Below are 15,967 nucleotides of genomic sequence, written 5' to 3'. Positions count from 1 at the left end.
GGCTATACCTATATGTATGCATATATGGAAAAAATAAAGTACACCCTCTTTGAAATATATGGTTTTACAAATCAGGACACAATAACAATCATCTGTTTGTTAGCGGGTCTTAAAATTAGGTAAATACAACTTCAGAGAAACTTGTGAAGTTATTTAACAAAATTAAAACCAAAATGGAGAAGGCACCCTAAGTACACCCTTACTGCTTCCATAGGAATTACCAGGCTAAGTAGACAGGTGCTGCTAATCAAATGCCCTTGATTTATTGATCATCAGCAAGTGTGACCACATCTATAAAAGCCAACGTTTTAGGAGTTTGTTGGAGCATTCAGGTGTGTGTTAACACAATGCCAGGGAGAAAAGACATAAGCAATTATCTTTGAGAAACAATTGTTGCTGCCCATCAAACTGGGACGGGTTATAAGGCCATTTTCCCAAGAAATTTTAAAGTATTCTACATTAATAAATATTATTCAAAAGTGGGAAACATTCAAGCCTGTTGCCAATCTTCCCAGGAGTGGACGTCCCAGGAAATTCACCTTAAGCTCAGACCGTGCAATCCTCAGAGAAATTGCAAAAAAAAAAAAAAAATAAACAAGAGTTACATCTCAGACTTTACAGGCCTCAGTTCGCATGTTAAAGTTCATGACAGTACAATTAGAATGATTCAGTGGTCAGGCACGGTAAAATGGTGTCCCACAGGAATAAGATTCAGCTTTGTGGGGTTTAATGGTGTGTATTGGCATAGTTATTCTGCCATTTAATTGCTGGGTGGATTCCCCAAGGTAGCACCCTGGATGGCATTTGGTGCATTGTATCATACAGTTGTGCTCAAAAGTTTGCATGCCTGGCAGAATTTATTATATTTTGGCATTGATTTTGAAAATATGCCTGATCATGCAAAAAAAAAAAAATTATTTACTTGAACGATAGTGATCATATGAAGCCGATTACTATTACATAGTTTAAAGCATACTGATAACATAAATGACCCAAATGGAAGCTCTGAGTGACTAGATACTGAGCCATGGGGGGGGCAGAAAAGAACTGTGAAAAGACCTGCGTTACAAGGTAATGGAACTTTATAAAGATGGAAAGGGATATAAAAACATATCCAAAGCCTTGAAAATGCCAGTCAGTACTGTTCAATCACTTAGGAAGTGGAAAATCTGGGGATCTCTTAATACCGAGCCAAGGTCATGTAGCCCAAGAAAGATTTCAACCACAACTGCCAGAGGAATTGCTCAGGATACAAAGAAAAACCCACAGGTAACCTCAGGAGAAATACAGGCCGCTCTGGAAAAAAACATTGTGGTTGTTTCAAGGAGCACAACACGACGATACTTGAACAAAAATGAGCTGCATTGTCGAGTTGCCAGAAAGAAGCCTTTACTGTGCCAATGCCACACAAAAAGCCCGGTTACAATATGCCAGACAATACCTTGACATGTCTCAGAGCTTCTGGCACACTGTAATTTGGAGTGACGAGACCAAAATAGAGCTTCATGGTCAACCGTAAGCGCAATGTTTGGAGAGGGGTCAACAAGGCCTATATTGAAAATAATACCGTCCCCACTGTGAAGCATGGTCGTGGCTCACTGATATTTTGTGAAAGGGGGAATTTTGTGAAAATTAATGGCAAGATGAATGCAACATGTTATCAGAAATACTGGCAGACAATTTGCATTCATCTGCACGATGGCTGCGCATGGGATGCTCTTGGACTTTCCAGCATGACAATGACCCTAAGCACAAAGCCAAGTTGACCCTACAGTGGTTATTGCAGAAAAGGGTGAAAGTTCTGGAGTGGCCATCACAGTCTCTTGACCTTAATGTCATCAAGCCACTCTGGGGAGATCTCAAACGTGCGGTTCATGCAAGACGACCAAAGACTTTGCATGACCTGGAGGCATTTTGCCAAGACGACGGGGCAGCTATACCACCTACAAGAATTAGGGGCCTCAAAGACAACCATTACAAAAGACTGTGCATTGATGCTAAAGGGGCCAATACACAGGATTAAGAACTAAGGGTATGCAGACTTTTGAACAGCGATCATTTCATTTCTTTGTTGCTATGTTTTGTTTTAAGATTGTGCCAGTTTTTTACAACCTACAGTTGAATAAAAATCACATAAGAAATAAATGTGTTTTGCCTGCTCACTCATGTTTTCATTAAAAATCGTACAGATTTTACCAATTCTCCAAGGGTATGCAAACTTGAGCACAACTGTATATATACATTGCAAGATGTGCAGGAGTATGATCCTTTAATGCTCTAGGTTTTGTTGTTGTGGGCGACTGTGTAGTCTGTGCTTATATGTTGGCTCAGTATGCAGTTTTTTTTTGCATTGTTATGTATGCAAAAAGCCAATCTTATGTTCACTATAATTGATGGTAGCTTTAATACCACATGAAATCCCATTAAGGAACTTTAAAATAGGCATGCACATATTGAGTAGATCTTGGTGGGAGCCCCAGACTTGAAGCACGGATGCTATTGAAATTGGCAGTTGCGGTTTTCGCATGCCTGCAGTTATCAGACTTTAACCTCCATGCAGTTTGTGCATGCGCAGTGAAAGGTGTAATAATAACATAAGTGCAACTAAGTGTTTTGCAATATCATATCCTCTCACTCAATGTATTCCATGTATAGTGGTATACAATACTTCCTTCTCTTTGGCTTTGTTAGTCTCTTCCATTTTGTTCATCTGTTTTTGATGGAGTCTGTGCTAGTCTTGCAGTCTTCCAAATTGGAACTTTCCCATTCTTCCAGGGTTACTTTTCCCATCCACGGAACGATTTGCTCTTGTCAAAGGTAACCAGGAGTTCCTCCTTGGCAAATATAATCCAGACCAGAGTCACATTCTCACAATATGTAAACGTTGCTGCCCTTGTCTTGCCTGGGCTGTCCTGTGCATGGCCCTCACTTCTCTATTCATTCCTCTGGGATTTGCTTTATTCCACTATCAGAAAGTCCATCACACCCGTCACAACCAGAAGAGAGGTGAAAGTGCAAGCCTCTGGATTAACAAGCTGTACCTTTCACAATTTTTCAAAGTTTTACCAAATTACCCTCAAATCTGGTCTACATCAACCCAGATTATAATAGTTAACATGCTGCCTGCAACTTCCAAGTCTATATACTGGCATCTTAGGTGATCCTTTACATTAGCACCAACCCAAAAATGTTAAAAAAAAAAAAAAAAGTTATAATATATACTTATAATTTTTTTTATGTAATAAAACCAGTATAGATTATAAACCACACATAAAAATATATATATATATATATTTTACCCTTACATACCCAATGTATTTCACCATGTCATCAGAAGTCACTGAAAGAAGCGAAACGCATTGAGTATAGCCCAACATTCATGGTTTTTTTGGGGGGTTTTTTTTTAGTGTAATTGGAATAAAGTAAACATTTTTTAAATTAAATTTTGAATGTATTTGGAATTCTACTTTACATCCTACTGGCTTCCTGATTCCATACATCCTGACATTTTATTCTCCAGGTGGGGATTGTTTAACCAAAACGCCTTTACAACAGAGCAGGTCCTATGCTCTGCTAACTAAGTAGGATGCTTTCCCCCTTCCTCTGTATGGTTGTCGTACATACGTAGATAGCGCACTACTGGATATTCTTGTGTTTTGTTTCTACATATTTTGTCATATGGTGAAACACCCTCACTACTGCGGAGAATATATATTATTATTATTTTATTATTTATATAGCGCCAACAAATTCCGTAGCGCTGTACAATGGGTGGACTAACAGACACATAATTGAGATCAGACCACTGATGGGGTTGAGGGCCCTGCTCGATGAGATCAGGAACAGATTAAGTTGAGGGCCCTGCTCGATGAGCTTACATGCTAGAGGGAGTGGGGTATAGTGACACAAAGGGTTAAAGTAGGGGGATTAAATAGTTTGTTAGAGAAGGGTTTATTGAGTGCTTGGTATGTCATTTTTGACAGTTGCAGGAAAGGAGTAATGGGGTGGGGGATGAGAAGCCTGCTGACAGTTTAATTGATACGCTTTAATGAAGAAGTGAGTTTTCAGAGATTTTTTGAAGGAGTGGAGGCTGGGTGAAAGTCTGATTGAGGAGGGAAGGGAGTTCCACAGAAGAGGTGCAGCCCTGGAGAAGTCTTGAAGGCGAGCATCAGAGGTGGGGATCCGGGCAGAGGATAGGCGTAGGTCTTGGGCTGAGCGCAGGGGTCTCGACGGGACATACTTGTGTATGAGGGAGGATAGGTATGTTGGAGCAGAATTATGTAGGGATTTGTAAGCAAGCGCCAGAATTTTGAATTGGGCCTGTATATATAACACACACACACACACACACACACACACACACACACACGGATTTTACGGTCCTCGCCAACTACAGCAGAGCTCTCAGTAGCTTTACAAAGTGTGAGTGTATAATATTTGTATTTTGTTCATTTATTATACATTTTACACTTTTTATTTAATTGCTTTTGTTTTTGAGAAATTAGGCAACATAATCCCTATTTGATACGTGTGTATATTTTTCTGTGTCACTAGACTCAAGGGTAAAAAAAAAATGTAGACGTGGTTTATCATCCATACTTTTTTTATTCTTCGGTTTCTCACAACGTTGTAGAATCCTTGTAAGATTTACTGCTGTCTCACCATAATAATAGCAATCACACATCCTTTAATATTTTTGTTTCTTAAAGCTATAACAATTAACAAGAGTACCATCATTACCATGAATCCACAAAGCCAAGATAGAACTTAATAAACCAAAATAACAATGCTTAATACAACATAAGATATATGTATAAAAACATGCACACTTAAAAAAAAAAATCATAAACTTACAAAGAATTAGCAAGTCAGTTTCTTTTAAGAAAATGTTCAGATTTGTCTTTTAAAATAACATCCTGAGGGAATTCATAGAAATGTTGATTGTATCTCAATATATGGAGCGAGTCCTTTTGTTTGTCCAGAGTTGTCCCCCTCCAGGTCACATGGCAGAATACCATCCAGGTTTACAGTGTCTATCAGTCACAATCAACAGGTCTCTGTCAGTTTGACCAAGTTCACTAAGAAAATTGTAATGTTCTGCAGAGCGTACAACTTTCTATAATATTCTACATGTATCATTGGTGTCTGCAAAACTGGAAGTTTATGGTGATCAAATAAGGCAATTCCCTCCTATAATGGGATCCCATCATGGTATGTGTGGGGTCACTTTCTAACAGATTTGCGCAGAATGACAGCTATATATATTTTTAAGCAGTGTAAGAACACATGTAAGCTTATTTCACCACATTTTATTTCAATTCATTAAAAAAAAAAAAAAAAACACTATAAGCAACGAGACAACTTCATATTGATGAAGTGTTCTCTGCTGTGTCCAAGGTGTTTTGTTAACGCAATGTAAACCACTGCCATTTTGGAGATACGGCAGTGTTTACATTGTCGGGCGAAGCATCTCTCTACTGGCTATTACATGGACAACATCTAGATGGTGCTTCCCCAGTGTGAACAGAGTCATCCTAATTTCTTGACGTATTGCTCGAGTATATTGAATGTTTAATCAGTGCTTCTCATTGACTAGCATTGGATAAAATGCTCCTCTATAAGAAGCATGTGACGGGCACATCGCGCCAATTTCCGCTCATAAACATTAACTCCACAATGCTTCTCTATGAGAAGCATTTGATTGGACAAAATGGTGATCAAGCCCGATGACCTCACTGGTGGTCGACCAGGCTGCAGTGAAGAGGAGGCCTTGGCACTGGACTATAGTTAGGTAGTGCGTTAATTTAATAGCGGATATTTATTTTTTTTGGTTACAAAGGAGACTTTGGAATCTCAATGACCTCTCTATTTAGGGGGGCGGGGGGCAAACTGTTATAGAGGACTGTATAGTGTTCCTGTAAATCAATCAGAGTGACCCCGATTGCTCCAAATTAAGAGTAGCTCATGGCAATATATTTGGCAGAACAAAACCTTTGAAGTAGGAACCCTCATCCTATGTTGCCATACATTGAGCAATTAAAGGCTCAAGCAGATCTCTCTACACATCCCCCCTCATAACCCCAGCTTGGGGTTTAACTGTTGAGGCACTGAAATCAGGTACAGAGCAACAACCATCTCTGTCTGAAGTGTACTTGTTCCATCACCTTTCTCACAGTGTTAACCCATTACAGCAGCTCTATGATCTTCTTGCCGTCCATGTATCACCAACTTTTCTCCCTAGCAACTTATCTCCTCTTGCACACTCGAGTAACTCACACTCAGGCTTCCCCGTCACTCGAACCCAATGATGCTCATCGCCATCCCTTTTCTGTCATGGTATCACAATACCGGAAAGTAAAAATATAAATGTGCACGGTTTATAAAATATATTTAAAAAACAAACAGGCGAATATATGTGGATTAACTATTTAATGAGATAGTACTTCGTTTTAGATCTAAAAGACTTGAACTGACAAGGCAACTACCAAAATAGATTTGGAAACCATTTTCCCAAATTAGCCTTTTTGTTTTGCTATTTGTAATTCTCCTCAACTCCTGGTTTAGTAAACTTAAAAATGTTACATAAATAGACCACAATAAACAGCATTGGATTTGTATAATAATCTTTATTAGTAATATTTTAAAAGATACAATAAGTCCTGAACGAGCTAATAGTAATAATGTACATTTATCATACAAAGAGGTAATGGGATTTGGGGAATACAATTATTGTGCTCTGGCATCGAGATAAAATATTACCCAATATGTTCTCACTAAGAATTAGTTTGCTATCCACACATTTTTCCATTTAGCTGAATTAGTTCAACAACCACATATAGAATAGGGCTCTACCATCCAGAAATCTAAATTTGCATAAGCTTAGTAAGGGCGTTTGAACAATGAGACAGGAGGACTCAGCACATTATCTACATGATATTGTTGTAATATTTTTAAACTCTGTTTTTACAGCGAATTAAGAAATCAGAAGTACTTTAAATGTGTAATTTGAATGGATCTGTTTAATTATTCCTACCCACATCCCTAGAACAGTACAAAAAACAAACAAAACAAAAAAAACATACAAAAAAATCCTAAACATCAGTACATAAAATGACAAAAAACATTGTCCCTAATTCTCCCTCTCCTGCCCTCCCACCCCCCATGCCCATAACCCCCAATCCTCATTAGGAAATTATACAAATCGTAATCAGTACATTCCACGTATCATAGAACAATGGCTTTTAATACTGGTAGAAAAGACATCCTTGAGCCAAGTAATTCTCTGTTGCAGAGATAATAAAAAAAAAAGAAAAAACAGCTGTAATTTTTAATTTATATGCATACAGTAATCTTATTGTTAGGGCCCTACATGTGTATGTGGCTTCCTTTCACCCTGATGGAAGTACTGCTAGACATTTTAGACTGCTTAATAGAAAGGGTTCATACAGAAAAGTACAATTGTTTATAACATGTCCTGATAGGGGTTCTATCTATGGTTTTAGGGAAAACACGGTGATGCATTTTAAGCAAATATTTATTGCTCAACGCTTCATGGTGCAATCAATCTACTTTGACATTTTGATGTTTCTGGGAAATTAGAACTTTGACTTAAGTAAATCATAAATAATTTCCAAAAAATATATTGCAATGAAGCCGACTTTTTATCCTCTAACAGCGGTATTTACTAAAGTGAGAATTCAAAGTAAATTTTAAATTTAAGGCCAGACTAGCCTAACTGAAAGTAAGAGGGCTTTGTTTTACCTGTTCGGCTACTTTGACCTTAAATTTGAAAATCACAAATTCTCACGTTGGTGAATAACACTGCTCAAGTCCTGTCTGTCATTAAGCTGAGGATCCCATTTGTTTTCTACATTGTGGAAAAGAGTACCATTGACTTGAGCTTCCGTTGGTTAGAGCAATTTGAGTGTGGAAGAGAGACAAAAAGTTGATTACGATAGCATCCAAATAAAAACAAGATGCTTATAATTTAACAAATTAAACGTGAGTATGTAACCAACAGAGAAGCACCAAGAAGCCAAGACAATTAAATTGCACCTTAAAAGCAAGCCGCTAGAATAAATAGAACTTAAATACAAAATTCTTTAGCTACTGTAGAAAAGACATATATATGAAGACTTATTGATAGTTACATAACACCCACAGAATGGCACAGATGGAAGATAAAATAAAGGGAAAAAATAATGTGAAATGGATCACGATGGAATTATTCAACAATACACAGAACAGATGCCTGAACATGTAAACATAGCTTATATATTCAGAGCTTTGATAGATAGCAGCAAAAACAAAAACTATTTGCATATAATGTAGTGCAATGAGTACTTTTTTTTTTTTTTCAAGCATGACTGGCTAATATCAAAACAGTATCCTTCACTCAGTCTTAATGCCTACCGGAAAAGGAGAGGAACTCTTAAAGACAGAGGTGTAAGCTCTGCAGGGCTGGAGAAGCCTGCATCTTCCAGTCCTGATTTAAATCGAACCGTGTATGGGGTTAGACAAGGGGGCGTATTTACGAAATACTGACTGGTTGCGATTTGAATTACGGAATTCACGCCAATAGCAGAAGTGGAGAAAAAATACCAACTCTGATGACTTTCGCACCATTTTGGCCTGTAGTTTACAACTCTGTTGGACCATTTAGTAAATAAACTCCCCTCCACCCCCCAAAAGATCTCATAACTTACTACATCCATTACAGGTAAGTCTATGCAAAGCTGTGTTCTGGATAACTAACTTTAATGGCTCCCCAGTAGCAAGCCCGAATTAGACATACTAATCCTAAAAGATAAGAGACCGCCCAAGACACGTATGTAGCATGGAAACGTCGGGCAAAATCCTGGGTTCCAACCTGAAAGAAAACACACAGTTGTATTAAAAAGGTAGTGCCACACTTCACTTTTAGTAAACATTTACATTGCAATATTAAACAGAGTACAATAGTGTCTACTGCACTTAACCTTATACAATTGAGAAGAGTCCTTTTAAATGCACTGGGAATTACCAGTGAACGACATTGCGGCACGAGCCATTCCTGATCTAATACTTTCTAATGTTGAAAAATAATGTGCCCTACACCAAAGTGGGAAAATAATATCGCCAAAATATTGCATGCTCAATAAATTATCAAAACGTTACACTTGCACAAAGAAACAAGGAGTGTAGCAAGAGAAAGACATTGTAATGCCACTAGAGGCATATTTCTGTAAAAAAACAAAACAAAACAAAAAAAAAACCTCTCAGAGATCTCAATTTTACGTTCCAAGCAAAGGCACAGTATCTGTGCACCAAAACCCCTAGACGTAGTGTTTTTCAAGGCAACAGAGTTTGCATCTCATACTACATCTGTACATTAATCCCTTAAGGACACAACTTCAGAAATACAAGGGAATCATGACAGAATATTTCCGTTATGGGTCGTTAAGAGGTTAATCATTGTTGTTTGGATTTTTTTTGTTTTTACTTTATTTTCTTTTAAATCAAGGTAGACAAATACAAAAACTTCAGCTATAAGCAGATTGGAATGCACATACACAAGTGACAGCCCAAAACACACAAAGTAGCCAATTCATATCTGTGGGAATTCTAATGCACCAACAACTGAAGGTCGGCTATCTGACTGCTTTGCTTAACCCCTTAAGGACACATGACATGTGTGACATGTCATGATTCCCTTTTATTCCAGAAGTTTGGTCCTTAAGGGGTTAAAATGACTAGAGCTGCTTTCTGAAATTGATTACAGTCATTGTAAAACAAGTTTTCCGGTTACATATGCCGTGCATGGGTAGCATACAATGATAAAAGTGACGATTTCCACTAGTCCATTTGCATATGGCAAGAATGAAAATGTAGCATACAAATTAAACCTTATGTGCCAATATAACAACCTATAAGGGGTCTAGAACCTTTTCCTTTTGTAGCTGACAACTATTGTCACTGACATGTGCCTGGATACTGGATTTATTCACTAAAACAGGAAAACGCAAAGAATTGACAAAGGAACCAAAATAGCCAAATTTGAGGTGGTCTTTTCCAGCTTGATTATTTTTTCCTGGTCAGTTTTCCACAATTTCCTATGTATTGAATGTCCCGGTAGCCATCTTACTTGGCACACATAAAATTATGTTTTCCGTTTTAAAGATTTATCAGGAAGTTGATGGCTCTTGTGTGCCTGACTGGTGTCTCGTCCTTGCAATACACTAAATTGTAGTGCAAGAGTCTGAACTGAAAAATTAAGATATATATGTGTTTTGTGTTTCAAAGCTGTTGTATACAGCAAACACAGACTCAAAGGAATACAGGTCTAATATGGAATGAGGCAAAAATGTGATTCCTTGTTAAACTAATTTGCATACGCCCACCCAGAATCCTTTGCGGTAGTAACATCATTGCAGATTTGTGATTTCTGTGCGAAAAGCAATGAATTAATATTTTTGAGATGAACGTTGGAAATTATGGTTTTAATATATTAAAATATAAAAAAATAGATTATTTTTTTAATATTTTAATATTTTGAAAACAATTTTTAAAAATGTATCCAAAATATTAAAATCTGGGCATAAGATGGATCATTTTTCCTGACAAGCATGCTTTCTGTGAATTTTGACTTTCAGATTTTACTTTGTCAAAATGCATTTGTGCAAAATGAGTTGAGTCTTTTTTTTATATTGTGATTTACCTGTTTTTGTTTGTGACACAATCTATGATCTAGTGGTACATTATCAAGATTGATCTCAGTCTAGGGATGGAACAGTTATATTCTCTTGATGCTTTATCTATGTATCTATATTTTTCCTGGCTAATCATGGCAGCATATACAAATGCGTTAACTCTGTTCCTTACAGCCGATAGGACGGGAAAAAAAACAAATATATATATATATATCTCCAAGGTGCTTGCACTCCAGGTATAGTGACTGTGGTGCCCGGTGCAAATCCAGCAAAAATCATAGATATCCAGAAAACGGAATGCACTCCAGGGTCTTTGGAAAATAAAATATAACTTAATTCATATTCAAAAAATAAAATAAAAATTAACATCAGCGTTTCGGCTCACATCTGGAGCCTTCTTCAGGATGGCATATATAATCGGTAATATTGCCACAATTGTTTGCAAATTATTTTTGAAAGCTTTGTGATTAAACATATATATATATATATATATATCTCATTTCCAATACCATTATTACTGCAACTAGTAGGGCTAACTTAACTAGAATGTTTACCCAGGGCCGGGTTAACAAAGGGGCTGATGGAGCTGCAGCTCCAGGCCCAGGCCCATGGAATAGGCCCATTTAAAAAAAATAAAAAAATAAAATGCACTTTTTAATTTGTAAAAAATTTTTTTACACACTACTCTTGGGTTTGGCACCTACTCTTGGGTTTGGCTGCCTGGCCGTGCCAGTATTGCAGTAATACTGGCAATACAAATGCAGATATTTTTCTCAGTATAAACGGAGATTACTCTGCAATACCAGCACCAGCCAGTAGGGGTCACTGTGTGTGGAGAGAGGCAGGGATTGGTTTTTACCGCATATCCCTCCCTGCCTCTCTCTACTCACTGATCCGCAGAGTTCAGACTGCAGCTCCCAGCTTGCAGAGACAGACTACAGCTCAGGTATGTGAAGGATGGGGGGGGAAGGCAGCAGGGAAACATGGGGACACATGAGGACACAGACACTATGGGCACTGAGACACTTGGGGACACTGTGAGACATGGGGATGCTGTGAGACATATGGACATTGGGAGACACATTGGGATATGGAGACACTATGGTCATAGTGTCTCCATGTCTACCAGTGTCCGTCCCCGTGTCTGCCAGCCAGTGTCCTTAGTGTCCCCATGTCTCCCAGTGTCCCCAAATTTTTCAGTGTCCCCATGTCTCCCAGCCAATGCCCCAAGTGTCTCAGTGTCCCCATGGCTCCCAGTGTCCCCAAATATGTATCCCAGTGTCCATATGTCTCCCAACCAGTGTCCCTAGTGTCTGTGTCCCCATGGCTCCCAGTGTCCCCAAATATGTATCCCAGTGTCCATATGTCTCCCAACCAGTGTCCCTAGTGTCTGTGTCCCCATGTCTCCCAGCCAGTGTCTCCATGTCCCCATGTCTCCCAGTGTGCCCAAATTTTTCAGTGTCCCCATGTCTCCCAGTGTCCCCATGTCTATGTCCAAAAGTGCCCGATGTCTCTCAGTGTCCCCAAGTGTCTGTGTCCCCATGCCTCCCAGCCAGTGTCCCTAGTGTCTCAGTGTCCCCATGTCTCCCAGTGTCCCCATGTCTCCCAGTGTCCCCATGTCTCCCAGTGTCCCCATGTCTCCCAGTGTCCCCATGTCTCCCAGTGTCCCCATGTCTCCCAGTGTCCCCATGTCTCCCAGTGTCCCCATGTCTCCCAGTGTCCCCATGTCTCCCAGTGTCTTTGTCCCCATGTCTCCATGTCTCCCAGTGTCCCCATGTCTGTATCCACAAGTGCCCCCATGTCTCAGTGCCCCTGGCATCTCAGTGTCCCCATGTCTCACTGTGTCCACATGTCTCTCAGTGTCCCCTAGTATCCTAGTGACACGGGAAAAACTGAGACATGGGGACACGGGGAGAAATGAGAACACAGACACTGGGAGACTAGGGGACTGGGTGACATGGGGACACTGACACTGATACATAGGGACACTGATGCCAGGCTGGCCTTCCAATTCTTTGGACAGACATGCCCCCTTTTTGGGCATGTTTGCCCCTTTTGGCAGTTCTGGTCACATGATTCACGTCAGTTGCCCACCCTTTTACCCCACCCATTAGCTTCACTGGACACTGCTGTTAGGGGGTATGGATTTACTTGAAATATGAAAGCATAACTTAGAGAGAGATAAGCATTGAGTATGTGTTTTCTTATAGCTGCATCCTTTGAGTTTCCCTCCAACACCATCTCCATCAGATATATGACGCTTGGGAGGTATGATTGTTTTAGTGTTTTTGGTCGATAAGATTCTGTAATTAGGCCCCATCATAATGGTCAGCACCAGGCCCATTGAGCTCTTAATCTGGCCCTGTGTTTACCCTCTATAACAGTTCAGATTCTATTGGAATTTTAGTCCAATTAATTTTAGTAGCCTGGTACTACACTACATTAATCGGAATTCAGTTGCACACACAGAAATCTGAGACCCTTCCTGATTTATACAAGCCAGGGACCTCAAGCAGAAACAATAACCATTGCTGTTGGCAGTCTAGAGATTTGTGGCCTGGTTTTGTGATCTCTCTATAGTAATAGATACAGGGTGACACTGTTCTCTCTGCTATAAACCAAAATCCTGTTGCCAGAACTTGAGCAGAAATGACCAGAGAAATTCATTTTACATGCAATTTGGATAAAAATTCATCAGTGCCGTCACAAGAAAATATACCAAGATTTCATACTTTTGCGCTTAGGATAAAGTATAAACGGATTTACTATATAATTTCTAATTTATGTTTGTGAGGACAGATCAACTGTAAATAGCAAACATAGGCTTTTTCTTTCTACAAGAATTGTAATCTCTAATTCAGCTCAGTTCTTTCCTGATTTAGATAGCAAAGCCTTTTATCTCCAGCAGAGGGCAGTCCTATACTCCTAACAAATCTGCTAGTGCTTTCCTTGTACCAAGAAGCAAAGCATCTACATACTTCGCTCTGAAATCCTTTTAGAAAGGTAATTTCATTTTCACGAATGCCACTATTGGAGAGAGCAGTGCACATTTCACTTTATGCCATTACACACATATACCACTGCTGAGCAGAGGAATGGCCAAGACGGACTAAAAAAAAAGTAAATATCTCAACTATTGGAAGCCGGACCCTTGCTCTCCCTTCCAATAACCCTAACATTTGGGATTTTCTCCTCCAGTATATATTGCTCTGGGTTTATGCCCAGGTTTGTTGCCCATTCAGTCCTTCTGACTTCAGGGTTAGTCTGTCCTTATCCTGTAGTCTTTTTTCTTATATTTACTAAATATCTCAACTACTTTGTAGTTCTTTTAGAAACTGAAGATTTCAGAAAAGTATGTAATCAAATTTATAAAATGGCTTTATAATACATTATCCAGGAATTTCCCTTTCATACGACAACCCTCTTCTCCCCCTCCCCCCCCCCAAAAAAAACCCCACAAAAACAGACAAAAAAAGGGTAAAAGATAAGATTTAAAAATAAAAAATTAAATTGTAAAAATCAAATAAAGCTGGGAAATTATGCTACTTACAGTTAAACCAACCCCAATAAAGATACATATCATTCCCATAGTGATGTACGCACAGCAGCGTCTGCGTGGGAGAGCGCTTCCAACAGAGGATCTGAAAACAATGTGCATTTATGTTAAATGGATCACTTTTTTTTTTAAATCTTTGTAAAATGACGGAGATCAAAAGCACATATCACAAAGCATGTGGTTCTAGAACGTGAAACATAAAAACCAAAAGCCCTACATAACAATAGTTAGTCTTTAAAATCCTCACATGACTCCAGTGTGATTAGACTCCCCTTCTTTGGAATGTGCTTTGGTTTTTTTTCTAAACACATCAATGCTGACCAGATCTCGAGGGTCCATTTGAATAATTAACAATTCACAAGTAGGATCATAACTTTGAACTATAACTTCAGCCTAATTCTTTATGACCAGAGTGCAGGGAAACAAGACAAATCACGAGGTTCTGATCTTTGAGGTCTTCCTAAACACACAAGAACATTTAAATAGGGAGTTTTTCACCATAACCACTTCTTTCAGTTATAGTGCTTATATAGTTCCCTTTTAAAGGGAATGTGGACCTAATAGACTCCTTCTAATCCTTGTGACTTTAGTAGATTTTTGCACACGTGTTCCACTCATACAACATTATGGGTATTTACTAAACAGAGCATTCAAAATTAATTAAGATTTAAGGACAGAGTAGCTAAACTGGAATCATAGAGATTTTTTTCCATTTCAGCAATTTGTACCTTAAATTTGCAAATTACTTAGAATTCTCTCTTTACTGAATAAACAAGCTCCCGAGGACCTGCTATCAAATGTATTAAAAAGCAGAAGGAGAGGCAGATCAAGCACAAAAGATAGGATATCTAGCTATATTAGTGGGACAGACAGCTTGCCAAGTCAGAGAAAGTAATTTCGGCTTTCGGTTGCTCTCATTTGATTGATCCCAGTATATCCCTTATTCACAATCACCAGCATGTTAATTAACAAAACATGACAAATATTGTTACTCTACTTACATTTTTTTGCAGTGTGGACACTTAGCCAAAGTATTAAATCTCAACTCCATCCACTACAAGAAAATAAAAATAAATTGTTTTGGTTTCAGATTATATTTACTTAGCTCCACATTGACAGAAAATAATATAATATACACACACACGCATATGCAGCATCTGATCTGAGCAGAGTTCTGCTTGCGTTGTACAAACAGTCTTTAGGATGGCATCCATTTCCCAGGGTTTTGTCATTAGAGGTTACAAGACCTACAATTCGAGCACATTTCCCCCAATACACTTGGGTTCTTTAACATTTTTTTGTAAAGATTTATGTACAGTCTTAGACAAGGATTTATTTGTAAGGCACAAAACCTTTCAGCAGTCATGAAGAATCGGATCAGGTTACAGACACATGGAAAAATTTTCCCAAGCCGTATAGGTTTTCAGTTCCCTTTTTGTGGCCTAAAATGTGAAATTCACTTTGAATGCACATTACATTCACACTTAAACTTGGGAATTTTAGATCTCCTTTTTATGCAAAAAATTAGCAAGTACACCATTTTACATATACATTATACAATACATAAAAAAAATAAAAATCTAATTTCCGGCCCTTTGTCAGACAACAAAAAAACAAACAATCCTGGATTCCTGGGTCCTTGCATTTAGACCCTGCACATATCCCATAAACACATTGTGGCTCAGTCTCTGAATGTTGGGCTTCACACCACATTCTAGGTTTG

General features: G+C 38.6%; 1 protein-coding gene across 3 annotated transcripts in view; it reads right to left on the bottom strand.

Moving 5' to 3' along the window:
• PIP4P2 (phosphatidylinositol-4,5-bisphosphate 4-phosphatase 2) overlaps positions 1-15,967 on the bottom strand; it is a 77,519-nt gene that overhangs the window by 1,536 nt on the left and 60,016 nt on the right. The window contains exons 5-7 of one of the 3 annotated variants that reach the window (XM_063451264.1): positions 15,246-15,298; positions 14,239-14,329; positions 8,706-8,869 (exon numbers count right to left, since the gene is read on the bottom strand). In XM_063451264.1, the coding sequence (XP_063307334.1) occupies positions 8,726-8,869; positions 14,239-14,329; positions 15,246-15,298 (288 nt within the window). In that variant the 3' untranslated portion in view covers positions 8,706-8,725. Of the gene's footprint in view, positions 1-6,606; positions 8,870-14,238; positions 14,330-15,245; positions 15,299-15,967 lie in introns of those variants that run through there. The other 2 variants (XM_063451265.1, XM_063451263.1) reach the window with 2 other exon arrangements.

Source organism: Pelobates fuscus, chromosome 4 (assembly GCF_036172605.1).
Source record: "Pelobates fuscus isolate aPelFus1 chromosome 4, aPelFus1.pri, whole genome shotgun sequence".
Taxonomy (NCBI): Eukaryota; Metazoa; Chordata; class Amphibia; order Anura; family Pelobatidae; genus Pelobates; species Pelobates fuscus.
Note: the sequence above shows the minus strand (reverse complement) of the source record. Positions and strands in the feature narration are given on the sequence as shown.